This window comes from Hemicordylus capensis, chromosome 14, assembly GCF_027244095.1.
Source record: "Hemicordylus capensis ecotype Gifberg chromosome 14, rHemCap1.1.pri, whole genome shotgun sequence".
NCBI classification, from domain to species: domain Eukaryota; kingdom Metazoa; phylum Chordata; class Lepidosauria; order Squamata; family Cordylidae; genus Hemicordylus; species Hemicordylus capensis.
In genome coordinates this window covers 17,795,730-17,822,586 of record NC_069670.1, presented here as the reverse complement: position 1 = coordinate 17,822,586, position 26,857 = coordinate 17,795,730, and the positions used below count along the sequence as shown (strand labels likewise).

The window sequence follows — 26,857 nt, the reverse complement described above, 5'->3', positions numbered from 1 at the left end:
ACAATCCTGAAAATGTGCAAGGAAAATCTACTCAACATCTCTTTGGCAGAACAGTGCCTTTGCTAACACTGACCTCTGGAGGCCACTGGTGGCATTGCAGGATGACCCACTGACCGTTGTGGTCCATCATCTGCGAGAGCACAAGGCTCTCTTGGGACAGCAAAATGGATGGTCTTTGCTCATTTGTTGCGGGTGGGTGGGTTCTGGGCATCTTGTCTCAAAATGTGAACTCCAACTAATCTGCAACTCGTGTGAGGGTCAGTGGAGATTTGCAGAAGCTCCATATCTGGACAGGTCAGCACTGATTGCCCCATGGCTGTGGCATCCCTGCCCATCGGCGCACAGGGACAAAACACAGGAGTTTCTCTCTCTTGCACACATAAATAGTCTTTGTCGTCCTGTCATCTTGTTCCAGTAAAGCAACACACACACAAGCGTACCTCTCTCGGAATGAGGGTCTAATTTTAATTTTATGTACAAAGCATTGCCAAAAGAGACACAGAGTTCAAATTGATTTTTAAAATAAATTAAAACAGGGTGGATTCCGAAACCCCCACCCCCACTCCATCCATCCCTTTCTATGCAGAGACATTAAGCACAGACTTCCAATTTTACACCACCTAATCCAGGCTGGGCATACAAAGCGAGAGAGAGAGAATGAATGCATTTGCTGCAAAATAGGTCTCAATTTGCTTTTACTCCAGCACCCCTTACACCACCCCAGCAACACTGAAGTCAGTTTCCACAATAAGCCACCTCTGCAGACAAAAAGGGCACCCACCACACCGCATACTTCTGAAGCAAAGGAGAGAGATTGCACTAGAGCTCTTAAGCAAAGATTTCTGGCTCACTATCCAGTTCAGGGACAGCCCATCTCTGCCGTCTCGAGGGCCTCTCTGTTCTCCAGGCACAGAGCAGGTCTCTAGGTGGCCATCCCTGTTAAAGCTCAGTCAGTGAGGAGGACACCCCGGGACTGAAGGCACTCTGGTCCCCCACAGAACTTCCATGGCAAGGCAGGGTAGCTGCCAGCTAGGCTCAATCCCCAGCTGGTGTGGTTCTGGGGCGAGGGCCCCTCCACTAACTTCTGCCTTGTTGCTGTGAAATCAATCCAAGAAGTCCACATCTCTGGCTAACCCCATGGCTCATGCGGACGACCCACCGTTTTACAATGGGGAAAACAAGACACACCCGCTTGCTCGGGTAGGCAACCCTGGCTCTCCAGCTGTTGTTGAACCCAGACTCCTGTCAATTCATTCATCACGATAAAGTGTGGCAGGGGACCATGGGAGTTGTGGCTCAACCACAGCCAGAGAACCAATATCGCCGACTTCTGAACCAGAGGGAAATCCTGCCCAGGCGTGGCATTTGCTGACGTCACCTTGAGGTTGCTGTAACATCACGCTGGGAGATTCAAGACGAATGAAACGAGCAGCATGTCTCAAGGAAGCCACTTGCAGGTGGCTGGGTGGGAAACAGGCACCCCTGCATTTACCCAGACCACCGGGGCAACATCAGATGGGGTGCCCAGTTAACAAAGAGGAGTGTTTCCTAGGAAACTGGTTAGGGGATTCATTTACTTGAGGTATGTACAATGTGGGGTCATACTTCATTAGTAGTTTTTGACTTCTTTTTGAAGCAACAAACTGAAATTACTTGATCAGGTCTGATGTCTATCCTGTACCCTCCACATGGCAGTGACTGTGCAGGCAGTTGGAAGGGGTGTGTGTGTGACGACACAACCATTTCCATGGCTTTTGTTCCCTCTACAGTTGGGCTAGCTCCCAACACCGTCCCCCCATGTTGAATCCACAGACAGTTCACATTGGCAACAACCTGTCCATTCAGGCCTACATGCACAGGGCAAACAGCCTCCTTCCATCACAGCAAGCTACCTAGAGAATCAGCAAAGCCAGAATGAGGGGCAGGGCTGAGGTGCCTTCCTTGCACTTGGAAGAAAGCCACCCTCTAGAGCTGCCCTCACAAGCGGAAGGTCAGCCCTATGGGACGGGGGCGGGCAGGACACACCCACCCACCCTCCCAATATGGGAATGCAACTTGGGGAAGTGTGCATTCCACATCAGGGTGGGGGATATGTGAAGTTCTGCACCCAGCAGACCATCAGAATTCTGCAACCGGTGTGAATTCTGCAACCCATGCAGACTTGCCTCACGCCTCTTGCTTTGCAGAACTTATTCTGAAACGTTTGCTGCCAAGCATGGTTCTGCTTCGCAGATCTCTTGAGCGCTAGGAACTTGTGCCTCACATGGCATCTAGGACCCACAAGCACGGGAGCCGGAATTGGACTCCAGTGACAACTTCCTGAGATGCTGCATCAGCAGGCAGGGAGGAAACCTTTCTACTCTCTCCTGTTCCAAAACGGCGAGTTTCTAGCTCTTAAGCTATGGAGAAAAATCCCTAAGGGTGGCGCTCACAGTCAATTCCCCGAGCTTGCTACAACTCTAGTCTAAACCCCAAGCATTTCCCTCAAAGCCCGGATGCCACCACACCAGCCCCGGGGTGCTGCTGCTGCCCTCCAATTTACACATTGGGGGGGGGGGGAGGAGGAGAGAGAGAGAGAGAGCAAGGCCTCTGCAGCTGGCGGTGGGGGACGGACCCAAACCCTGACTTTTCTTCTAAAAACGGGAAGCATCCAATGTGCTTGGGAAGAAGCTAGCTTCACTCTTTGCAGGGGGAAGCCACACCCCTTCCCCCCTCATGCCTGGTGCTGTCCCGGTCGGAAGGCACTGAACGGCACTGGGAGACAGGCCCGCTCCCGGCCGCTTGCTCACAGAAGTATGGCTGCATAGGAGTCTAGGTTCTTGTGCTCCTCAGGCAGCCGCAACTGCTACGTGGAGAAGCACTACATAAACACCGATTGCTATTTCTTATAATAATTATAGTCATTATTGCTAATTGCATTTGTAAACACAGGAGAACATAATTACCTGTTCTCATGCCGGAAAGGGGAAGGCACTTGGGCTGAGTAAGACCCTCCAGGTCTTCTAAAATAATAACAAAATAATGCTGGGCATGGCCATTCAAGGGCTGCCCCCTTACTGGGGTCAGCGGCACAAGATCCTCACCACAGCTGACAACCCACCCACCCCAAAAGGGCTGAATTCTCACCAAGAATCCTGCCTCCGTTTGCTCTGCCCCACACCAAGCCGTATATATATTTTTTTAAAGCTTGAACTCCACTTGGGAGCTCACAAAACTGGTCCCGACTGGTATGCGCTTTTGTGTGTCCGCAGTCCTTGTGTCCAAATCGTGTGTGTCGCATCCGGCAAGCATCTGTCAGTCAGTCACAGAGGCAGGGAGCTGGTTTTGCCTGCCTTTTAGAGAAGGGCCCCAGTGGAAACGTTCGCCAGCCTGTGCCTGGGCTCCCAGCTCTGGTGCAGAAGGCCATGCATGCCTTTGACTGCTCCAGTTAGCTTCCCCCCCCCCCCCAAGGCCTTTAGCAAGGGAGTGACGTTCCCACATCCCAAGAGGAGGCGGAGGCCTGCTTGGAGGGCTTTATCCTTATTAAAACAGAAGCAAGAGATTCCGAATTCAGATCCAGCCTGGTCCTTGGTCTTGAGGATGGTGCTGCAGCAATGGAAGAGACTTGTTGTTCTGTGACTGCGCACAGGCTCTTGGGAAGCTGCTCATCCGCTAAAGCCCAGCTTTAGAAAGCAAACTTTAAGCTCCCAGAAACCCCCTCACTCGGCCAGTCTGTGGCTGGTCTCTTGATTTCATCCTAGTGTTGAGGACTTGGGGGCTTCCAACAGATCGCAGTGAGGGAACTGCTCTGCTATGTACGGAACTCTGACCCAGAACCAGGTCATCCACGGTGATTTAGCACCAGGTTCCCCAAGGTGGTGTGGTGCTCTATGGGCAAAAGGCGGCTCCAGATTCTGGCCATGCTCTGCTCCCAAGGCAGATGGGCTCTCCGCACTGGGCCGGGCGGCCCGGCTATCTGAGGCGCCACAACGCTGCAGTATAGTTACATTTAGGGGGGGATTCTGACTTAGAGGTGCTGCGATCTAGGAGAAAAGTCAGCCCTTGCCACTTGGACAAAGGGACATTAACCGGAGGCCAGGCTTAGAAATCTATTTTCTTTTCCTGGCAAACCTTTAATTTAAACCCTCAGTAACTACCTCTACTCTACCTTCCCCTGATACAGACACTCGGGTTCCGTGTAATGAGAAAGCAAGGCACTTCCAGATGCCCGAAGGAAAAACTCCTTGCAGTGCTGGCAAGCGAGAGAAGACCCCCGGTGAGTCTTCAGGATTCTTTTGAGTTTCAAGAGGCAACAGCCTGGATGGGGTCAACACAAGGAGGTTGGGGGAAATCCCTTGCTTGGTCCAAGGGTCCCCCCACAAGGCTTGGAGAAGCACCAGTCTCTCTTTCCTAGTGTCCTTCCCACCTCTGCCGGGGAGCTTCCGAACATGGAGACCCCCCGCCATTCACCCTTCTCAGCCTCCATTTCTGGATGCCTGCAATAGGTTATCCGTGGAGTCGCTTCTTGCCACACACACACACAAAAACCCCCATCGCTACTGATTGGTGAGCAGGGTGGGTGGGTGGGTGGCATGCCCCCCTCTTGGTAGGGACACCATTGCTCCCGTCAAAGAGACTGGTTTGCTTCTCATTGTTCAGGCCAGTGATGGAGTTCCTTTGCTTGCCCCTGCTCAAAAGGGGGGGGGGCCCTGGTTGTAGCCGGAACCCGGGGGCCTAGAAATCAACATGGGCTGCCGTGACCAAAGAGGAACTTGGGAATTTGTGGCAAGCGCCAGAATCCTCAGAGAACACAAGGTCAGTTTTCAAAGACAGGCAGGAGTGCTGAAGACTAGAAACGACATTTGCGGAAAGGCTGAGAAACTGAGGGGTGGGTGGGAGAGAACCTGGGGCTGGGACATCTGTGAAGCTCCCTACCCCAACCCCGGTGACACCCAGGAGCCCCCATTCATAAATCCATCCCCTCCTTCCCCTAAGCCGAACAAAGAAAGTCCTGCAAAGGTATCACGACAAAGAGCTACCAAAGCTAGCCCCGACTCCACGGGACGCAGGAGAACGGCAGCCACCTCTGCGGCGGGGGCTGGGGACGGGAACTCTTCTTTAAGTCACGTCCGAATTTTGAGACCTGCTAGGAATGACCAAAGTTGTGCTTTAGGAGCAGGCAGACCAGGGACCGTGCCTGTCGGTCTGACCTGCACCGTTCACAGACACGTCCAACAGGATGGGGAAGAACTCCCGGAAGTCCAGCCCGACGATTCCTCATCCTACCGCAAAAAGGTATTTCTACACTCGGGCTGGTAATTGAGCCGCCAGATACATAGATACATGTACAACTGGGGGTGTTCTGGAGCACCCAAGTGCGCGCGCCAACTTCCAAGAACTTGTGTGTTCAAAGGTTACACAAAAGGTGCTCCTTCTGGGAGGACAGCGATGAGGGTGAGCTCTAAAGGTGAGGTCAGGAAGCAAAACCCCTCCCCTCGTCAGGCGGGTTCCCAGCAGTGCTAGATTCCCCCCTCCTCCTCGGACAGCATATGGCGGTTTCTTGTCAACCTCTCCCCAGCCTTCCCGCTCCCACCCCCTGCCCGCCACCCCCGAAAGGCTACATGTGGGGCCTCAGTCCCGGGCGCTACGACGTCTGGCACTGGACATTATGCCGCAGGGGGTCCTCAAAGTCATCCTCGTGGTAGACCTCGCCGGGGAAGCGCCTCCCGCCAAACTCCGGCTGGGGGAAATACTCCCGCAGTTCCACCTCTTCCATGTCTTCAGTGGCCATGACCTCTTCGCGGTGCGGAAAGAAGGCCTGGAATTGACGGAGCTGGTGGGAGGGGAGCCAGCCGGGCTCGGGGAACTTCACCTGGGGCAGGAAGGGAGAGGGGACAAGTGACCTGAAGGAGCAGAACGCACACCGACCAGGGCCCCAAGCGCAGAGAGAGAGAGAGGACCCGAGGCTGCTTGTGTCGGTCTCCCTTCGATTACCCACACCACACATTCCCCCACCTGTTGAAAGCACAAGCGGACGTGGACCAAACACAGGGTCATAAACACTAGCTCCCTAGACAGACAGCACATCCACACCCCTGCCTACCTGCCTACTGCTGGGGGGAGACAACCACCTTCTTTTAGTCCACAAATGTTGGCCATTGGTATCATCCCAGGGGGCAAATGCTCATAAGGACTTTGGTTGACGATAATCGGCCATTTTGGTTGACGATAATCGGCCATTAACCCCGGAGATATTATGTCCTTTGGTCCCTGATACGGGTCATCATTGGATGCAAATGAGGCCAGGATTGATAAACCATTGAAGACTTGCTGATTGACACCGTCTACCCCCAGAGAGATGGCAAACAGGTGACCGTGTTGCTGTGCTTAAGAGTTTTCTCTGTGTGATCACCCTTTTTTCGTCCCTTCCTGCAAACAATTAGGGTGATATGGCAGTCACTTTTGCAGAAAGGAAGGGGTTAAGGTCAGATCCGGAGAGCAACAAACCAATTGCTCGACTCTCTCCATGGAGTCCATCTTTGGAGGACATTCCTGCTAATTTTTACTGCCATTGATAAGTGGTTTTTGTGTTTTTAAAAAGCTTTTAAAATACCGCTGCAAATGGTCAGGACAACAAAAGCATTATCACACACACACTGAAAAGCTGAATGTTGTCACCTATTCTCCACCTCTAGGGGTGTAGATCTTGCCAAGCGTCGCCAAGGGCGTTCCCCACCCCCCACCATGGTATCGCCCCCACCCCCAGCTGTCTCATGTAATCCAGGCTCCCCCCACTAGCAACTACATGAAGGGGTCACAACTGGCCCAGACCCAGAAACAGGTACCGCCCCATCCAAGGCTCTTATTCAAGTGCTAAGCAGCCTGGCTCGCTCTACTTAAGCTAATATCCTAGCCCTCAGGGTTGCAAAGCGGTCGCAGCCGGTTGCATCTAGAAGTTGTCAGGATTCGCTCCCACTGCAGGCTGGCAGTATCAATACCTGGAATTGGATGACCAGCTTCCCCCTCTGGGTCGGGCTACGGTAGATGGGCATCCCTTCATTGGGGATACACTTCACATCTCCGGGCTTGATGATGGACCCTGAGAGGCAAAGCAGAGACGGGAGTGAAGCAGGCCACCCGGGAGGCCGCCCAGCCCACCCACAGCCTCTGAATGAGCACATTAAGCCCCACCCGCTCCAAACATTAGGGGCCTTAAAGGAGACGGCGATCCAGCCCTAAAAGGCAGCAGATGCAACCAGACAGGCACAAGTCGCTCAGTGGCAGAGCATCGGCTTCGCGTGGGAAGCCCCCAGGCTCAGCGCCCATCCACATCTCCATGCAGGGCGAGAAGATATTCCTGCCTGTAAACTCGGAGAAGCCGCTGCCAGTTCGTGTAGGCCATCCCGAGCTAGATGGACCAAGGGTCTGGCTCGGCAGAAGGCTGCTTCCTGTGTTCCAAGTCTTGTAATGCAGTACTGAGCTCCCCACTACTCTAAAGACTATGGAGCCCTGTGTGACCCGGAAGCATTCTTCCAGCAATTTAAACACTTGGTGTGGATTGATCTGCCCCCACCCATCCCGCTATTTCTCCCTGGGCCACCTTGTCCCACAATTCACGCCCCACACCAGCCCATGCTTACAGGCCCTGGGGTCAGTGGTCCCTCTTTTTTTTTTCATCTCTGTGTGGAATGAGTTTTTTTCTGGGCAGTAGTAGCAAGGCAGTGTGTGCATACGCGCATTCAGAGTGAGGCCTTCCTGATTCAACCGGAGCAGGATCTAAATTGAACTGAGCGGACATCCACAAACTTGTGAGTGCGCACACATGCTCACCCCTTAGAGAAAACAGTGCCTGGGGTTCCTGCTCAGGAGAGCTGGTCTTGTGGTTCCAAACATGCATTGTCCCCTGCCCTGGGGACAATAAGGGGACAATTGTCCCCTGCCCTGGGGTCTGCCCTGGTTTACATTTGAATGTGAGACATAATGTGATCACTATAAGATATTCCTGTCAGGGGATGGGGCCCCTCTGAGAAGAGCATCTGCCTGCTTGCATGCAGAAGGTCCCAAGTTCCCTCCCTGGCAGCATCTCCAAGATAGGGCTGAGAGAGACTCCCGCCTGCAACCTTGGAGAAGCCGCTGCCAGTCTGTGAAGACAATACTGAGCTAGATGGACCAAGGGTCAGACTCTCTATAAGGCAGCTTCCTAAGTTCCCCACCCACCTGGCCGTGATGAGACAAGCAGCCGCCGGTTGTCGAGGGTCTGGATGACCTGCTTGCAGCCGCAAAGGGCGTCCACGAGACTGACTTCTCTCTTGATGATGAGGTCGTTGCCACGGCGCTGGAAGACAGGATGCTCCTTCTGGTCCAGAACAATGATGATGTCTCCAGGCTCAAGGCCAGGCACTTGGTCCCCCTCCTGGTGGAAGGTGATTTTCTGCCTGTCTGCCATGCCTGTTGGGTCACACACAAGTGCTGGTTGAGAAAGGAACCCTGGCCCTACTGAAGGCCCCGCCCCACTAGTGGAGGGGCACGGGCCAGGTTTGTCCCTTCTAGCAATGCCAGTATCAGCCCTGCATATCCTGCCAACGTACTTAGGAATTCTGGGTGGAAGGACTCCCTGATCATTATCACACAAGGGGGTGGGGTGGGGAGAGAGCACTGAGCAGCGAAACAGCTTTTCAAAGTGGTGATTCTCTTACATTTAGCAGGTGGGGAGCAACTGGCCCTATCCAACCCCAGCACAGCATCCCTCCAGTGTCTGTTGCTGGTGCCTACCTTATGTTTCCTTTTAGACTGTGAGCCCTTTGAGGTTCCAACTTATTTATGCATTATTTATTTTTCTACGTAAACTGCTTTGAGAACTTTGGTTGATGAGCGGTATATAAATATTCAGAGTAGGAGTAGGCGAAGGGCTGAGATGGTTATCTGTGAAAGTGTGCCTGTCGCTTCAGCAGGAGGAGAGCAACTGGCCCTATCCAACCCCCACACAGCACCCCTCCAGTGGCTGCTGCGGGTGGTTACCTTATATTTCCTTTTTTTAGATTGTGAGCCCTTTGGGGACAGGGACACCATCTTATTGACTTCTCTTTTTCTTTTGGAAACTGCTTTGGAAACGCTGTTGAAAAGCAGGCTATAAAGAGCAGTCGTAGACGTCACGCCCTAAAGGGCCCGGCTTGCCCCTTCCACAGAGACGGAGGTCCCGGCCCTTCAGAGCTGGCCCGAGCTTACCTCTGTCCAGGTGGACACTGAGGATCTTCTTTTCCCGGATGACCTTCCTGCCGTTGCAGGCCAGGCAGCGATCCAGAGGCCGCATCCACTCCCCGTGACCTTGGCACTGCGAGCACATCGTCTGGATGTGGTGGACCACATTGGGGCCCAGCTGGTGAACGATGACCTCCACGCCGGAGCCATGGCACTTGGAACACCTCGTGTCGAGGCCTTCTCTCCCGCCGCGGCCTGAGGAGAGGCAACACCGCATGCCGGGGGTCCAGGGACATGCCTTGCACCCCGGGACCTCCCCGCACCCCCATGCACACCAACTAAGGGAGACTATTGCTGGCCACTCTTTCACTCCCAGGATGCACGTTTGTTCTGACCGCCCACAGGGCATCCTTGAGCCCAGTTGGCGGGAAACCTGGAAAGCGGACTTCTGTTGGTTAGGGAGCGGGGCCAGTTCCCACTGGTCCACCTTTGCATCACAAGAGGAGCGAGTCAAAGGAACAGAAAGGGCAGGCAACAGCCTTCCATGAGCACACAAGAAAAGCCTTGCGGGGGTCAGTCCAAAGGCCTCCCTAGCAGCGTTCCCTCTAACAGGGATTCCCAGATGTTGCTGGCTGCAGTTCCCAGAATCCCCACCCGCAACGGCTTTGGCTTGGGGGTTATGGAAGCTGTAGTCAAGAACGTTTGGGAGTCCTGGTTAGAGGGAACCGTGCTCCCTAGCCCAGCATCCTGCTTCCCACAGTGGCCCACCAGATGCCGCTGGGAAGCCCAGAAGCAGGCGATGAAGGCACCCCCTCTCTCCTGCTGTGGCTCCCCTGCCAGTGGGATTCGGAGCCAGGCTTCCTCTGAAACTGAAGGTGGCCTAGAGCCCTCAAAAGAAGTGACCACTGACAGGCTCATTCTCCATTAATCTTGTCTACCCCACTTTAAAAGGCATCCCCACATCCTGTGGCAAGCAGTTCCACACGCCAATCGTGCGCTGTGTGAAGAAGTACTTCCTTTGGCCTGTCCTCAGTTTCCTGCCACTCAATCTCATTGGATGGCCACTTGCCCCAGCCTTGTGGAAGGAGACAGAACTCACGGAAGGAGGCCAACACCCACCCACCACCGGCCCTTTTTACTAGTTTGCTTCTGGATGGGTGAGGTGGGGAGGGAAGGCCACACTTCTGGCCTCTCCTTACTTACCTCCACAGCTTCTGCAGATGACGTTCTTCTGCAGGGAGAGCTTCCGAGTAGCGCCGTTATACAAATCCTCCAAGGTCACAGGCAGCTGATGGACAGCAGTCTTCCCTGGCAGGAAAAACGCGGGGAAACGCATCACAATCCTCTTCCCATCAACAAGAGCAGCGCTGAAGCTGAAAGCAGGGGCCCCAATTCAAGTCCCCATGTGGTGATGAGCCTTGCTGGGCGTCTGGTCTGGGGCAAAGCAGGAGTGGGCAGATCTCAGCCCCACACAGCCCAACTGTTGTTTCACTAGCTCTCCGTGTGGCTTAGAGTGACAAAGCAAGAGAAAAAGGAGACACAGGAAGCAGCCATATACGGAGTCAGGCCCTTGGTCCACCTAGCTCAGTGTTGTCTACGCAGACTGGCAGCAGCTTCTCCAAGATTGCAGGCAGGAATCTCCCGCATCCACCCACCTTGTTTCTGTTTGCTTTCTGGTCTCAGACTGTAATAAACATAATCTGAAATCTCTCAGCCCTATCTGGAGAGCTGGTCTTGTGGGGGCAAGCACGACTTGTCCTCTTAGCTAAGCAGGGTCCACCCTGGTTGCATATGAAAGGGAGACTAGAAGTGTGAGCACTGTAAGATATTCCCTTTCTTAGGGGGTGGAGCCGCTCTGGGAAGAGCATCTAGGTTCCAAGTTCCCTCCCTGGCAGCATCTCCAAGATCAGGCTGAGAGAGAGTCCTGCCTGCAACCTTGAAGAAGCCACTGCCAGTCTGTGAAGACAAGACTGAGCTAGAGAGACCAATGCTCTGACTCAGTATATGGCAGCTTCCTATGTTCCTATGAGATGCTGCCAGGGAGGGAACTTGGAACCTTCTGCATGCAAGCATGCAGGGGCTCTTCCCAGATCCACCCCATCCTCTGAGGGGAATTTCTTACAGTGCTCACATGTAGTCTCCCATTCAACTGCAAACCAGCAAGGACCCTGCTTAGCAAAGAGGACAACTCATGCTTGCTACCACAAGGCCAGCTCTCCTCCCTCACAATCTCTCCATGCTGAAGGCATAACTAAGTGCCTTGAGTGCTCTATTGTATTTTTTTAATCTTACTTTAAAGACTGTTGGTAGCTGCTTTGAGGCTTTAGAGAAATAACTCGTAAACTTTTTTTTAAAACCCGATCATCATAAGAGGTAATGCCATATTCAGCTATCTTGAGGATGCAACATCTTTCTGCCTGGAACAGGCCAAGGTCCTTGGTATGAATCCCAGCAGCTGTGAGAGGTCTGCCGGCAACCCACCCCGGGAGTCTCAGCTGAATCACACTCTGTCAGCTTGGGCAAGGGGGCCACGGATAAACGACCTTCTCAGTCGCTGCCCCGACATTGTGGAATGCTCTCCCTGCTGAGATATGATCCTCTCCATCTCTGGCAATTTTCCAAAAAAAAAAAAAAAAAAAAAAAAAAAAACCACCTGAAAACCCATCTTTTCGCCCAAGCTTTCTCAGCTTCCTAATATTTTGGGGTTTTAATCTCTGGTATATTTTAAAATTGTTTTTAACTTTTTGTATATGTTTTTAACTGGTTTTATGTTATTGTAAACCTCCCAGAGACCAAAGTTTGGGGCGGTATAAACATTCGATTAAATAAATAAATAAATAAATAAATAAATAAATAAATCACGAGGGGAATTCCAGGGAAGGATTTTGTATTCTGGGAGCAACATAAACAGGGCATATTATAAAGTAGGGTGAAGGGGAGGTATTGGACTTCCGAGAAGTGCCCCCAACGTCTACGGCATGGACTCAGTTTCATCCAGGGCTGCATCTCTGGAAAGATATTTTGTTTAGTGAAACCAGTGTAAAGCAGGTTTTGGAGGGCCCAGAGCAGAATGCTGTCCAGGGGCCCCTGGCCATTAATTTGTTGCCCTCCTCCTCTGGGCCCAATCCACCGGCTGCCCGAAGGCTGCTGTGCCTTCTCCTCACTCCCAATAAACTCCACTCACTCAGCAAGGGCAAGCAACCAGGCAGTGACAATATACAGGAGGAACACAGAAGGGCCAGCGGGCAACAGGGTTTTGTAGTGAGCCCCATGGGAGGAATTAGCCTGGGCAGCTTCCCAAGGAGACTGATCCCCAACGCCAGGCCTGGGAAGAAGCCTTTGGGACAATCAACCCTGCGAAGCAGTGCAGAGGCCCGAAAACCAGAACCTGCACGGGCAGCAGCTGGTTTCTAGCATGCCGTCACGCCCAGTTGTGACCAAGCAAGAGAACTCGTGATGTGGTTAAGCAGATAAAGAGGGCGGGGCAGTGGAGGGCAGAACCAATTCTTGGAATGGGACTGTAGCTCAATGATCCAGCAGCAGCTTTGCATTCAGACGGCCCCCGATTCAACCCCTGGCAGCCTCTCCGGGTGGGGCTGGGAGAGACTCCTGCCTGAAACCTTGGAGGAGCTGCAGCCAGGCAGTGCAGACATTTATTTGTTACATTAAATCTCAAACCAGATAATTTAACATCAGACAATATCAAACTAGATAACGAGAAGGACTGGGGTGGTGACGGGCAGGGACCAGGATTAGTCTCCCTCCCTAGTGAGTGAAGTTCACACCATCACACTGACTTCACACCATTCATTCTCAGGAAGCGGCTTTGTCCTGAGTCAGACCCTTAGCCCATCTCGCTCAGTACTGTCCTGCGCTGACTGGCAGCAGCTCTCCAAGGTTTCAGGAAAGGTCTTTCCCAGCCCTGCTTGGAGATGCTGCCAGGGACTGAAGCTGGGAGCACCTTCTTTGCACAGAGCTCTGCCTCTGTCTGGCAAGGTGGCTCCAAAGCAAAGAGCTCTTCTTGCAGAGATGCTACGGTGGCCTCTCTCTTCCCTTGAGTGGTCAGAACCTCACTGACAGCAATCTGGAAAAAGGAGCGCAATCAAACCCTTGCAATGGACCAACCCACCTCGCCCCATACCCCTCAACATTTCTAGTTCCAAATCAATGCACGAAATGCAGCTTTTAAAATCACTTTTAATTTGGAACTTCTTTTTTTTTTTTAAAAATCCTAATTGTAATTTTAAACTGGGCTTTTAAGTGGTTTAACTCAACTTGTTTAATTTAATTATACATTTATTCATATCTATGCAAACCGCTTTGGGAACTTTCATTGAAAAGCGATGTATAAATATTGGTTGTATTCATTTTAATTAGTCCCTTATTTTACATTGGATCTGTTTTATTAATGTTGTGAGCCGCCCTGAACAGGCAGTGTCCTGGAGGAGCGGGGTATTAATATTTTGAATGAATGAATGAATGAATAAATAAATGTGCCCCCCCCCCACTGCCCAGTCTGGGTCTCTTCGAGTTCAGGCGTGTGAAGGTTTTCCAGGCCACTCTGTTCTTTCTCCCAAGGGCTGTTCACACCAATCACTCTGACTCGCAACACAGCTGCCGACCCACTCCAGGCAGGAAGACGCCATTTAGGTGAGCACTGCAGTAGTCGGCTCCATTGCACAACCAGTGAAGTGTGCCGGCAGCCTCCATTTCAACCAGGGTGTGAAGTAGGGAAGTGTGGGGGAGGATCCAGGGAAACAGGATGCAATTACTGGAGTTAGAATTTAGGCAGGACCCAAGAGGAGGGTCACGCCCTGACTCTGGAAGGGGCAGGGAGGAAGCACAGCGTCCACCTGCGTCTTGTGGGAGTGCCACCCTCAGGGGAGACAAGCTTAGGAGAAAGTATCCCCGCTTCAGCAGAGGGAAGTGGATATAGCCTCAAGCATCAATCTGCCCGCTACCCCATTTCATCTCAAGCATGACCACCAGCACAGGACATTAAGTCTGCTATAGATTCCTGCCCTGGACTAGGAGACCTCCAAGATACCTTCTGGTCCTAAAAGTCTATGATTCTACAGCAGGCCTGCTCAACTTCTCTTCCTGCGGATGTTGGCCTACAACTCCCACAATCCCTGACTATTGGCCACTGTGGCTGGGGATTGTGGGAGTTGTAGTCCAAAAACAGCTGGGGGGCCAAAGTTAAGCAGGCCTGTTCTAGAGGGTACCCTGCACTCCATTCCTGGTCCTCCTGAATCATAGAGATGGAGCAAGAAGGGGCACATTTGACCTTCTCACTCCATTTTCTCTACGAAAAGGCACAATACTCCCCTGATAACTGAGCAAAGAGGCACCTTTTTAAAGTGGTGATCCTCTTTATTTAGCAGGGGGAGAGCAACTGGCCCAGTCCATCCCCAGCACAGCATCCCTCCAGGGGCTGTTGCAGGTATCTATCTTATGTTCCTTTTTTCTAGTTTACCAGAAACATAACAATTATTGGTTTCTGTCTAAAACGAACAGATTCTTAGCTCATTAATACAACTTTCGTTCTTATTGGAAAGACAGCTTAGAAGCAATTACTTTTTATCATTCTAATTAGGAAGCTAAAGCACTTCCAGAACTGGACTGACTGCCAATTCTCCATTTAGATTGTGAGCCCTTTGGGGACAGGGAGTAATTTCATTTATCTATCTATCTATCTATCTATCTATCTATCTATCTATCTATCATATTTTTATACCACCTGATATATAAATCTCTAGGTGATATACAAATTTTAATATAAAAATCAGATTAAGATACATAAAATACTTTAATATTCCATATTAAAATATTATATAAATTAGTATATAATTTATACTAATTATATACTTACATACAATATCTACAATATTTACATACAATATCTATGTAAACTGCTTTGGGAACTTCATGGTGTAGTGGCTAGAGTGCCGGACTAGGACCAGGGTGACCCGAGTTCAAATCCCCATTCAGCCATGAGACTTGCTGGGTGACTCTGGGCCAGTCACTTCTCTCTCAGCCTAACCTACCTCACAGGGTTGTTGCAAGGAGAAACCTAAGTATGTAGTACACCGCTCTGGGCTCCTTGGAGGAAGAGCGGGATAGAAAATGTAAAATAAAAAATAAATATTCATCGTCTTCATAAATATTTGTCGTAGGACTACCAAGCAAGCATAATGGACTCACATGGCCTAATTTTGTTTAGGAAAATCCCACTGGCACCCTCCTCCTTACTAAGCGGCCAATCATCACTTGTGGATTCCCCCTTTCCATCTCTGGCTACTGCTTAGTGCCAAAAGCAACAAAGGACCAGGCTATCATGTGACATGTGCAGTCATCAGAGAGGGGTGCCTCTGAGACGTAGTATGCTTCCAAAAGTAGGGAGGCAAAGAACCTCCCCACCCCCACCCAGCAAAAGCTTGTCTCCCCTCCTACACAAGATCTAAAAGATCCATAAAGATCTCTCTGATTGAGGCCTGACAGTACACAGCTTGTAGCCTTATTTTCTGTGATCCAACTTCTGCAATGCACCACACACTACCCCCTCCATCTGGACAATTACAGCATTGAAATCTGAGGAAGACCCAACAGAGCTGTCTTCACAAGCCAAGATCCCTCTTCTTCTGCACCCAAGTACCTCTCCTCTCTGCCCGGGGCCCGTGCATACGGCCCCCTCCAAAGAACATGTCAAAGATGTCCATCGGGGGTCCGAAACCTCCTCTGCCGCCTATGCCTCCTTCCTTCATGGCCCGCTCCCCTCCACGGTCATACAGCGACCTCTTGTGCGGATCCGACAGCACTTCGTACGCTTGCGAGATCTGCTTGAACTGTAGGGAGAGGGAAGGGATTCATGCACTGCATGAACAACGCTCCCACGTTCCCAGCCCAGCCCTCCCCCATCATTTCCTTCGCCTTGACCTACCCGGTCCCCCTCACTGGGGTTCTTATCCGGATGGTACCTCAGGGCCAGTCGCCGGTACGCTCGCTTGATCTCGTCCATTGTGGCACATGGCTTGACCCCCAACAGGTCGTAGTATCCCGTTTCCTTCACCATCTTTCCTGGGTGCACTGGTGCAGGGGAAAAGGACAGGCTGTTTAGTGGTTACAGTCCTTGAGCACAGGTCTTAGAAGATCACCGAAGCCTTGGTCCTCTGTCAAAACCTACTAAACTGCTTTGACCCTCAAAGCACATACTCCCGGTTTCCTGACTCTTAAGTCTCTAAATTACATCTAAAATGCTTACTTTTTTTTTTTTTAAAGAGAGAGATCCAAGAACTTGAAGTCAACGGACACTTGAGAAAGGAATAGCCCCTGAAAAGCTTCTTGAAATTGCTGACCGAGAGCGGCTGGGTCTCCTTGCAAAGATTATCGAAACAATTAAGGTAACCGGACACTTCATCCACTGACAGGCAGCTGCCTCAAACCAGACTCCTGCCCGAACACACACACACAGGCAGCCCCATCTCACATGCCTTGCCGTGGGTCAGTGTCACTGTGCTAACCGGCTGGAGGTTTCCAGGTCAGCCAGCAGGAGGGCGTGGAGTGCGTCGGATGCCCAAAGTGCTTATTACCAATGCCTGCCTCACAGGATGAGTGTGCGTGTGCGCCTTTTAAGCCCTGCAGGGTGTGGTGTGCTGGAGGTGGCGGCAGCAGCTGCTGCAAAAGCACAGACCAAGCAGACTCGGGTTTGCCCTACTTTCCACTCGCCTTGCTCTCCTGCTCAGGTTTCCTGCCTGTGCCCTGGGTGACTGCAGATCCCCTCTATCCAACCCCCACCTCTCACAGAACGCGGCATTCTCCTTTTCGGCTGCATCATGACTTCCTCGCCAGCAAACCAGGGGGGCCCTTCAGCAGTCATGACCTGTTTCCGCACGGCCTTCAGTCCTGGCCTGCCTCAGACCCGGGGCGCATCCCAACACTTGTCACTGTGGATGCAACAGACAGAACTCCAGACCTCTGCCTTGGCCTGGAAGGTATCTTGTCACTTAGTTCCACTAGCTGTCCCATTGCCTGCCTGCCTGCTCTTATCCCTGGCTTGAACCTCTCAGTCAGCACTGGAGAGAGAGAGAAGTGGCTTGAAAACTTCAAGACACCTCCCAGATTCCTCCTCCCGCCGACACCTTTTGATCAGTCCGTAAAAAGAAGCTGACCCAAAACCTCTCCCCAAAAGATATGCTAGGCTTGTAAGGCAGAAAAGCCTGTCCACTCCCAGCAGCAAGCGCAGCGACTCAGGTCGTGCTGTGAAGCCAGCCTAGAACCCTTTAGATGCTGCCAAGCAGGCTGGAACCACCCAGCCACACGGACATGGCAGCAGTGTTCCCTCTAAGGCGACTGCACATGCGCGCACTCAAAAAAATTTTTAATGACCGCTCAGTTAATTTTAGATCCTGCTCAGGTTGAATCAGGAGGGCCCCAGTCTGAATGCATGTGCATGCACACTGCCTTGATACTGCCACCCAGAACAAAACTCATTTCCACACACAGATGAAATACATACAGAGAACACCCTGTATGGCAGTCTACCACCACAGCGCAGCCACCTCTGGGGCATTCTCCAGCCCTTCAACTCTGAAACGCTTTGTCCATGAGAAACGTGACAAGAACCACTGGACCACCAGACCAAGGCTCCTGCAACATACAGAACGCCACTATATACTGAGTCAGACCACTGGTCCATCTAGCTCAGGATTGTCTACCCAGACTGGCAGCAGCTTCTCCAAGGTTACAGGCAAGAGTCTCTCTAAGCTCTATCTGGAGATGCTGCCAGGGAGGGAACCTGGAACCTTCTGCATGCAGACACTCTTCCCAGAGCAGCCCCATCCCCTAAGGGGAATATCTTACACAGTCAGTGTTCCCTCTAACAGGAATTCCAAGATGTTGTTCACTACAAATCGCAGCATCCCCAGCTGCAATGGCCTTTGGTTGGGGATTATGGGAGTTGTAGTCAACAACATCTGGCAATCCCCATTAGAGAGAACACAGCTAACAGTGCTCACACATGTCATCTCCCATTCAGATGAAAACTAGGGTGGACCCTGCTTAGCAAAGGGGGCCAATTCCTGCTTGCTACCACAAGACCAGAACTTCTGGTCTCTACAAATCTCTCCTGTTAATAAGCTCTTTGGCTTTGTAGTGAATCCCAGATGCAGCCACAGGAGAAGCAACCTCATCAGCCACCACCAGCAGCTAGCCTGCCCTGTCAGCTGTTTTGCAAGCACTCAAGGCAGCTGAGCACAGGCGAAAATTGCAACAGCAACAGGTTACAGAGAAACTGAAGTGGCTGATCCTGCAAGGCTCCGAGGACCTTTGATGCTCCTCTGATTCCCAGGAGAACAAGAGTACTCAGCGCCCTTGAGACTGCCACAAACACAGTTTCAAGGGATGGATTTCAAAGGCATTTTAAACTATTTGCTAACCACTGGAAGAGCCGACTTGGGAGGTTTATGACAGCAGCTGATTTCTCACACGGGCTTTATAAGGCATCAGCATCTTCCATCTGTTCTTTGAGGGAAAGCGGAGATGCTGAATACAGATTGAACCAATACACTTTCACCCTATACAGTGCATAATACAAGACTGATGCTGAATGATTCCAGCCAGTAAGGACCAAACAAGCCCATTGCTATTCATTTAACAGCTCTGCACAGGCCCAGGTATTTACAGATCACAAGACATATATCCGCCTCTTGCCCTCTCAAAAGCAGAACTGCCCAAGGCAGTCATCAATCAGTGAAAACACATAACAAAACCATTGATAGCCAAAGAAAGCATACTAATACAGCAACTAAAGACCAACAACCCCATCCAATTGCCAAGGAAGCTCAAAGAGAGCACTAACAGAAAAACCACAAGACCTGGCAAAACAAAAACATTTGTAAGCACTGACACAACAGTAGTAGCGAGAGAGCCCATTTAACACCTAGTCAGGAAGTTCGACACGTGTCGATTCCACCAATGAAAAGGCCATCAGTTAACCCTTGCTAACTGGGCAAAGAGGCACCTTTTAAACATCGTGATTCTCTTTATTGAGCAGGGGGAGAGTAACTGGCCCTCTCCACCTCCAGCACAGGACCTCCAGTGACTGTTGCTGGTGTCTATCTAAAGTTTCTTTTTAGATTGTGAGCCTTTTGGGGACAGGGAGCCACCTTATTTATTTATTTATTTATTTATTTCTCTACGTAAACCACTTTGGGAACTTTTGTTGAAAACCCATCTAACATCCAGAGTCAGGAAGTTCCATAAGTCTGGGTTCCACCAATGAAATGGCCGTCAGTTAACCCTTGCTAACTGGGCAAAGAGGCACCTTTTAAACATGGTGATTCTCTTATTTATTATTTCTCTATGTAAACCGCTTTGAAAACTTTTGTTGAAAAGCGGTGTATAAGTATTTGTCGTCGTCGTCGTCATGTACATCATTACCAAACAATCTCCCCAAAAGCACCGGAAACTCACCAGATGATCTTAGGGGATGGGCAGGGGAGGCAATCCTATTCCTGGCTGCCTCCTGGCTTTTTAAAACAAGGGAGCCAGGTGGCAGCTAGGACGTGGTCTTGAGTTGACTTTTTAACAGTTGAGAAATCTGTAAGGGCAACAATGCGGCCACCTACTTTCCATCTCTAAGGGGGCAGACCTTGCCAAAAACCACTATAAGCATCCATCCTGAGATAATACCAATGACCACGATTTGGGGGCCCGGCTCACCAACTTGTTGACAAGACTGCCAGTTCCTGCATGTTTACGTAAGTCACTGGTGGCCCAAAAGGCTAGGAGGAAAGTCAACTTCTAATTTACTAACGCTTCCCTGCCAGAGATGATTACTGGCTGCGAGTGACTGGACAAGCAGCACTTTACAAGCTGGATATAAGAGGAGAGCAGAAGCTTCTTCAAGAGCGGGATGACTCTGGACCACGCAAAGGTGCTTTCTCTTGGTTTGCTGCTTCCAGCTCATCCTCCCTTCCACCTCTGCCTTTTCTCTCTTGTCATCTATAGTTCTGCTCGGCACTTCGGGACACGGAAGCCCGTAGAAAATCAGAAGACAGTAAGGGGCCGGTCATCAAAGCCAACAAGAGAGCCACGTTGCGTCTCAGACAAAAAGAGCCACATGGGAGCTGCTCCTGGGGGCAGGAAGGCTCTCCTTTCCCGGGAGCACAGCTAGATTATACTGAACAAGCAAGAAACAGAAGCTCAACGGAATGAGCTTCTAAGTGGCATGGAGGTCAGATGGTGCCTTTGATCTCCATGGCAAAGCAAGGCGCCGTGAAGCTGACCTCTGGCTGGTTCATTGCTGCCACTGCCTCTCAAGAACAGAGGCACTCTATCCGTAGGGAAACACTAAGAGCCATATATACGGCAGAGAACAGAGAGGGCGAAACCTTCCAGGCATTTTTGTAGATTTAAGTTTCCTTGTTGCAGATTTCAGGATTCGATCCATTCCTGCCTCACAACAAAACTAGTTTTAAAAATGCAGGATGAGGCTCTTGATAATGGAGCTTCTAATCTCAGCATTACTAGAGAGAGGAGGGCAGTGCAGAAGGGTCAATCCCTGGCAGCATCTCCAGGTAGGAGTGGGGAAGGCTCCTGCCTGAAACCTTGAAGAAGCTGCTGACAATCAGTGTAGACAATACTAAGCCGGACGGACCAATGTGACTTGCTATAAGGCAGCTTCCTATGCTCCTACGTAGATGGAGGCAAAGCTGTGAAAAGAGAATCCGAAGAGGCAACACACACAAATGGAAGCAACTCTCATGGCCTCCTTTACAGAGGAGAACTAGAGTTCATTCCAGGGCAGGCCTTGGGCTTAAACTGCAGCCTCCAAGCGCTCGGCCAGTACTATCAAATCCTCACTCATCCTACAACTTTTAGAGGGGAGTAGAAAACAGCACATGCACAGGGGGGTGGGATGCCAGGTCACCTTCTCACTCTTGCTTTGGGGGGGGGGGATTCCCTCCATCTCCTGCTGTGAACACCGATCCACGCAAGAAGGAAAGAGCAGGCTGTGCCTAGGCTTGGGGGCAGTTTTGCTGAGCTGGCATTCCCCGTGAGACATACTTTCTTTTCTTTTTAATTTCCTGTCCCAGTACACTCAGTGGTCAAACTGGTTTTTGTTGTGCGTCAAGCTGCACCCCAGAAAAAGTCCAAAGAAGCTCTCAAACATGATCAAGGCCACACATGTATGCTGCAGTACGACACGCAACGCACTTCTCTCGGTGCCTGAGGCACTCCTGCAAGCGTGGCTCAGTGCAGTGTGTGTGTTTTAATTACACAGTTTTACTTAGTATGCAAAAGGATACTAAGTAATGCCACCCTACTTTCAAAAGAAAAAAAGATTAAAATGAAGTAGTTTTCTTTACAAGTGAAATGGGCTGTAGCATTCCAGTCTAGTCAGCTTCACTAGTTTTCTGGAACTAGGCTGGAATTGGGAAAACCTTAGCACGCCTACCACAGCAAGGGTTCCCCACCCAGCCACCCAGATTCCGTTCTGCTTGTTCAGTCACTGAGCTACAAGCACCGGATCAGGGCGAGCTAGTATGTCATCTATATACAGCCTGAGTTGAGGGTGAGGAAAAGGAACCAGGTGTGGCTCTTTCTGCCTCTCATATAAAGAAATTAAAGGAAAGATGGGGTGCGGGGGGGGGGAGTTTTGACAGATGTCAAGATGCAGGTCAGAGCAAGTACTCAAGCATCCTAGGTGAGAGGAGGGTGCTGTTCTCTGGGGGTGGGGGGAAGGACCAAACAACTATTCAGTAAACAAAAGTCAGCTCTCCAGGGGGGAAAGTGGCATTAATCTGGGAAGGTGGTGCCCTCTCAAGGGGGAGGAGGGAAGAGGAGAGTCAGGGGTTTAGAAAGCAGCACTCTTCATAGAAATAGGGCAAAAGAGAAACACACAGGGCAGGAGAGATACCAGGAGTAAAAGTCACCTTCATAAGAAGGCAGCGCAGTACAGAGTCGGACCGATCAGATACAGCCCATTAAGTGCATGTAAACATGCAGGCTGGCAGGGTCTTTCTCCTTTCAGTTCTAAGGTAAGTTGCTCTTTTTAAAACGCTATGGGAATATTGCTGTTGTAACTGCTGTTACAGCCTCAGATTCTGATCAGGCCCCGCAAAAACCAAGATTGTTCCCAGCTCTGGAGTGTCTAGCCGTGCTCTTGCCTTCAGCCCCCTTTACAGATGGAGAGCAAGTGACAGTATGAAGTCCCTCCACTTTCCTCGGATGCTTGAGTCCCTCCTCACAATCGCAGGAGGACAGCCCCATTGGAAATGGGAACCCACCGCCTTAAGGGGGCTTTCCTATTATTCCCTCCCCGACTTTTTTCTCGGACACCTGGGTCCCTTCTCTCCAAGGGATGTTGGCAGCATATTGCCTTTCTCGGGGCTACTTTCATACTCCCAGCCAAGGAAGAAAAACAAGCCCTAAGAAAGGCACCACAGGGACCCAGGCGCCCGGGGTGTGCGATCAGCTTCCCCTGGAGAGAGGGGACCCAGGCGTCCGAGGAGAGGGCTGGTGAAGGCGGGGGCGGGGGAAGAGAAAGAGGAGGAGGAAGAAGCCACTTGAAGGTCGTCAGTTCCCGTTTCCAAAGAGGCTTGAAGGGTCCCAGGCGCCCAGCCCGGGTTGCCAGCTTCCACTGGAGGGAAAGGGACCCAGGCGTCCGAGAGAGCGGGGGGGGGAGAGGAAGGAGGCCACCCCAAGACCCTCATTCGCGCGCACACCCCATCTCCAAAGGACCCAGGAGTCCGAGAGGCAGGGAGTACGGCGGAAGGAACCCAGGCGTCCGAGATGGGGGGCAGGGGGAATGGAAGGAGACCCCCACACACACACCCGTCAATCACCCACTCACCCTTCAGCGCCGCGACCTCCTTCTTTCCTCCTTCTCTTCTAGGAACTCTCTGGAAAGACGGGCACGCCCCCCTCTTCCCATTGGTCGGCTGCTCCTCCAGCAGGCCCCGCCCACTCACCGCCCGCCGGCTCCTGAGGCGGGGCTGCCTTTCTTCTTCCTCCGCTTCCTCGCCTGGGCGGAACGCTTCGTTTTTCCCTTGGCCACGCCCACATCCCCACAGGGGCCACGCCACTCTGTTCAAGCCCCTCCTTCAAGCTATCTAGCGATTGGCGTGGGGTCGGGGGGGACAGTCTCAGGGGTTCTGCGCCGGAGGGCCCCCCCAGTCCTTCCTTATTGGCTCCTGTGCACGTCTGTTATCAGCACGGCTACACTAATTGGGCAAGATTTGTAGGCTGGAAATGGCGGGAACTTCGTTCTGGCGCTGAAGGGCGCCGTGAGGGGGAATGTAACGCTCCTGCCCCTCCCCCAATGTGATCCCCAGGGCTAAATTACCTCAGAGTGTGAAGAGCCCAGTTAATCCTCTCAGTGAGGGGAGGGGACTTTTTATTCTTCTTCTTCTTCTTTAAATCGAAGTTCGAACAGAGACGAGAGCCAGTATAGAATACCAATGTTTCTCTAGCGCTTGGAAATTCTAAGCACTTTATTCATAATCATTACTATAGTATATAGTATAGTAATGTCGGATTTAGGAGAGGGGAGAGAGAGAGAGACTCCCCCTGAAACTCACTGGATTAATTTTGACTCGTCTCTCAGCGTAGCTTTCCTCACGGGATATTGTGAGGAAGGATAAAGAGCAAATTTTCTAGTATAGAAATCGAATAAATAATAATAACAATACCCCCCTCACATGTAGTACACTCTCCGAGAAGGGCGAGATATTGAACTAATCCTAAAACTTAGGAAATTTCTCAAGCAGTACAGCCTCATAGTTCTAGTTTTTATTTTTTGAAAATTATATTTTATTTATTGAAGGTAGCAATATGGTAAACTGGAGCTTATTTGTGAATGAGGAATTCAAACTTATTGCAGCTGAGCCAAATATATACGGAGTCCAGTTTCTCTTACTAATGAATATCCAAGGCTCTGATGTTTTTATTTTCCTCAAGTATAGTGGGGTGTTTTTTTGCCATTTTTTAGTATTTCCACCATTTGTCTAACCATCCTATTAGATCGAGTGGCACCAATATCTAGCCTAGTCAGTCCTTGCTGAAGTAGCCATAGAGGATATTACTTTTTCTGTTCTTTTTGGTGTGTAATTGTAAATATTAGTGTTCTAAAAGTGGCCATTGTCAGGACTGAAAGGAACGGAGTGTAAATTGATAAAATATCACATTCTCTCCTCCTTTCATTAGATTTCTATTTCCCAGTTGTTTTGTGTGCATTTACATGACCACCACATATGATAAAAAAATCACAAACCACCTCACAGGGCTTCTAGCCATTTACATTATCGTTTTGGTGAATTATCTAGCATCTCCAAGATAGGGCTGAGAGAGATTCCTGCCTGAAACCTTGGAGAAGCCGCTGCCAGTCTGTGAAGACAAGACTGAGCTAGATGGACCAAGGGTCTGACTCAGTATATGGCAGCTTCCGATGTTCCAATGTTCCTAATTTTATTTATCTGTTTCAGTCCCCTGATAACTGAGCAAAGAGGCACCTTCCAAAGTAATTATCTTATATATTTTTAGCAGGGGGAGAGCAACTATCTAACCCCAGCACAACATCCTGCCGGTGGCTGTTGTTGGTGTCTACCTTATGTTTCTTTTTAGATTGCGAGTCTTTTGGGACAGGGAATCATCTTATTTTTTATTCATTGATTTTTTATTTTTCTATGTAAACGGCTTCACAAACTTTGTTGAAAAGCAGTATATAAATATCAGTAGTAGTAGTAGTAGTAGTAGTAGTAGTAGTAGTAGTAGCAGCAGCAGAGGTCACCTTCAGTGGCGCAGCAGGGAAATGCTTGACTAACAAGCAGAAGGTTGCTGGTTCGAATCCCTGCTGGTACTATATCGGGCAGCAGCAATATAGGAAGATGCTGAAAGGCATCATCTCATACTGCATGGGAGGAGGCAATGGTCAACCCCTTCTGTATTCTACCAAAGGAAACCTACAGGGGTGCCAGGAGTCAAAATCAACTTGACAGCACACTTTACCTTAGTAGTAGTAGAAATAGTAATATACCATTGAGTAAGCAATACCCTTAAAGCTACTGGGCTCCCTTGAAAATACTCTTAAAATCCTAGTTTGTGCCCTTGTCATCTATCACTTAGACTATTATCTGCAACCTTCTCCTCTCCTCTCCCATTATCTCACCACACCTCAGCCTTCTTATCTTCATTTAGCATTGCTGGCAAAATCATTCAGCTTTCTCATTGCTCTGATCACATCACACCTCTTTTTCAGTATCTAGACTGTGAACCCATTTGGGACAGGGAACCATCTTATTTATTACTTATTTCCCTATATAAACTGCTCTAAGAACTGTTGAAGGTGGTACAGCGGCTTCCTGTCCACTCCTGGATCAAGGAGAACAAGCCCCTCATTCTTATCTTAAAAGTCTTCAATAGCCTTGCCCCTTTTTATCTTTCCACTTTATATCCTGTTGCTCTCTGGCCCTTGAGATTTGCTTCTCCAGCTCCACCATAGTCTGCCATTCAAAAGTCAAACAGCTTCATCTTCTCTCCCTTGTTGCCCCTTATACTTGGAACTCTTTCCAAGATTACTTGCATGATTACTCCTCATTTCCTTCAAATCACTCCTCAAAACCTACATTTTCTATTATGCCTTGTAATGCAAATTCCTAGTTATACCCTACTGCAACTAAGCCTAACTACGTGTACGTGAAGTAATCACACGTTCTTCCCCTGTTTAGTCATTTCCCCCTGCTTCTTCTGTTGTCTTCCTTGTGTCTATTCCTAGATTGTAAGTCTCCCAGGATAGGGACCTGTCCTCTGATCTGTTGTAAAGTATGTTCCATGTATGTAGATGGTTCTATAGAAATAAATAGTTTTTAGCAAGACTAAAAAGCTTCAAATGCAGTTCTTTTCCTGCAGTCCAATTCACCAGAAAGCACTCACTACAATAAATTTGTTGGTCTTTAAAGTACTGCAAAGCTCTTATTTTTGCTAAGCTCTTGTTTTTGCTGTAACAAACTGAGAGGGCTGCTACTCCTGGATGTGGCTCATCGATAGAGGGACTTTTGCTCAGGAGCTATTCTAAATGTGTCCACAGTGTGGCAGCATCTACTTTCCCCAGGACTAGGGTCTTCACTGGGACCCAAATGAGAAGTGCTCCCCATCTGATGAGCAAACCAATTTACAGCAGACAGTAAACAGACCAGTGCGACCCCGGAGGGCAGCAGTAACCAAGTGAAAAAAGAAAAGGCTACAGTCCTAGGGAATATGTTGCCTGTCTATGTTTGTGCAAGTCAAGCGACAAAGTGGAGTAAAATGCCAACTTGTCTCATTCTTGATGAGTATCCTTGTTACAAATGGACGGGTGAAGCCAGCAATGTGAGGGGAGCCCTAGTGAAGAGTTTGAACACAGCAACAGGGGTTGGAGAGGGCAAGCAGCAGGCGGGCAGGAAAAGAGGAAGCCTGTAATGTTACGAACAGCTTTGGTCGAAGCAGATGGATGGGTTTTCAAGTGCCTCTCCCAAGCAGCCTGGATGGCCCTCATATCCACGGTGGAGACTGAAACCTGAGAAAATTCCCTGGACATCAGAACATCCTAGCAACGGGCACAGTGGTGCTGCATTTTCATATGAAATACAAAAGAGACTCATGTATCAAACTGAACATTCCCTATTAATGAGAACTTCCATTA

General features: G+C 50.3%; 1 protein-coding gene across 1 annotated transcript; it reads right to left on the bottom strand.

The window, feature by feature from the left end:
• Positions 1 to 441: 441 nt before the first annotated feature.
• LOC128337406 (dnaJ homolog subfamily A member 1-like) lies at positions 442 to 23,105 on the bottom strand. Its single transcript, XM_053278354.1, has 8 exons — positions 23,033 to 23,105; positions 16,118 to 16,263; positions 15,833 to 16,022; positions 10,381 to 10,485; positions 9,205 to 9,432; positions 8,197 to 8,427; positions 6,978 to 7,078; positions 442 to 5,851 (listed from the first exon to the last, which is right to left on the bottom strand). The coding sequence occupies exons 2-8, from the start codon at positions 16,247 to 16,249 to the stop codon at positions 5,624 to 5,626; spliced, it is 1,215 nt and encodes a 404-aa protein (XP_053134329.1). The 5' UTR covers positions 16,250 to 16,263; positions 23,033 to 23,105; the 3' UTR covers positions 442 to 5,623.
• Positions 23,106 to 26,857: the final 3,752 nt, after the last annotated feature.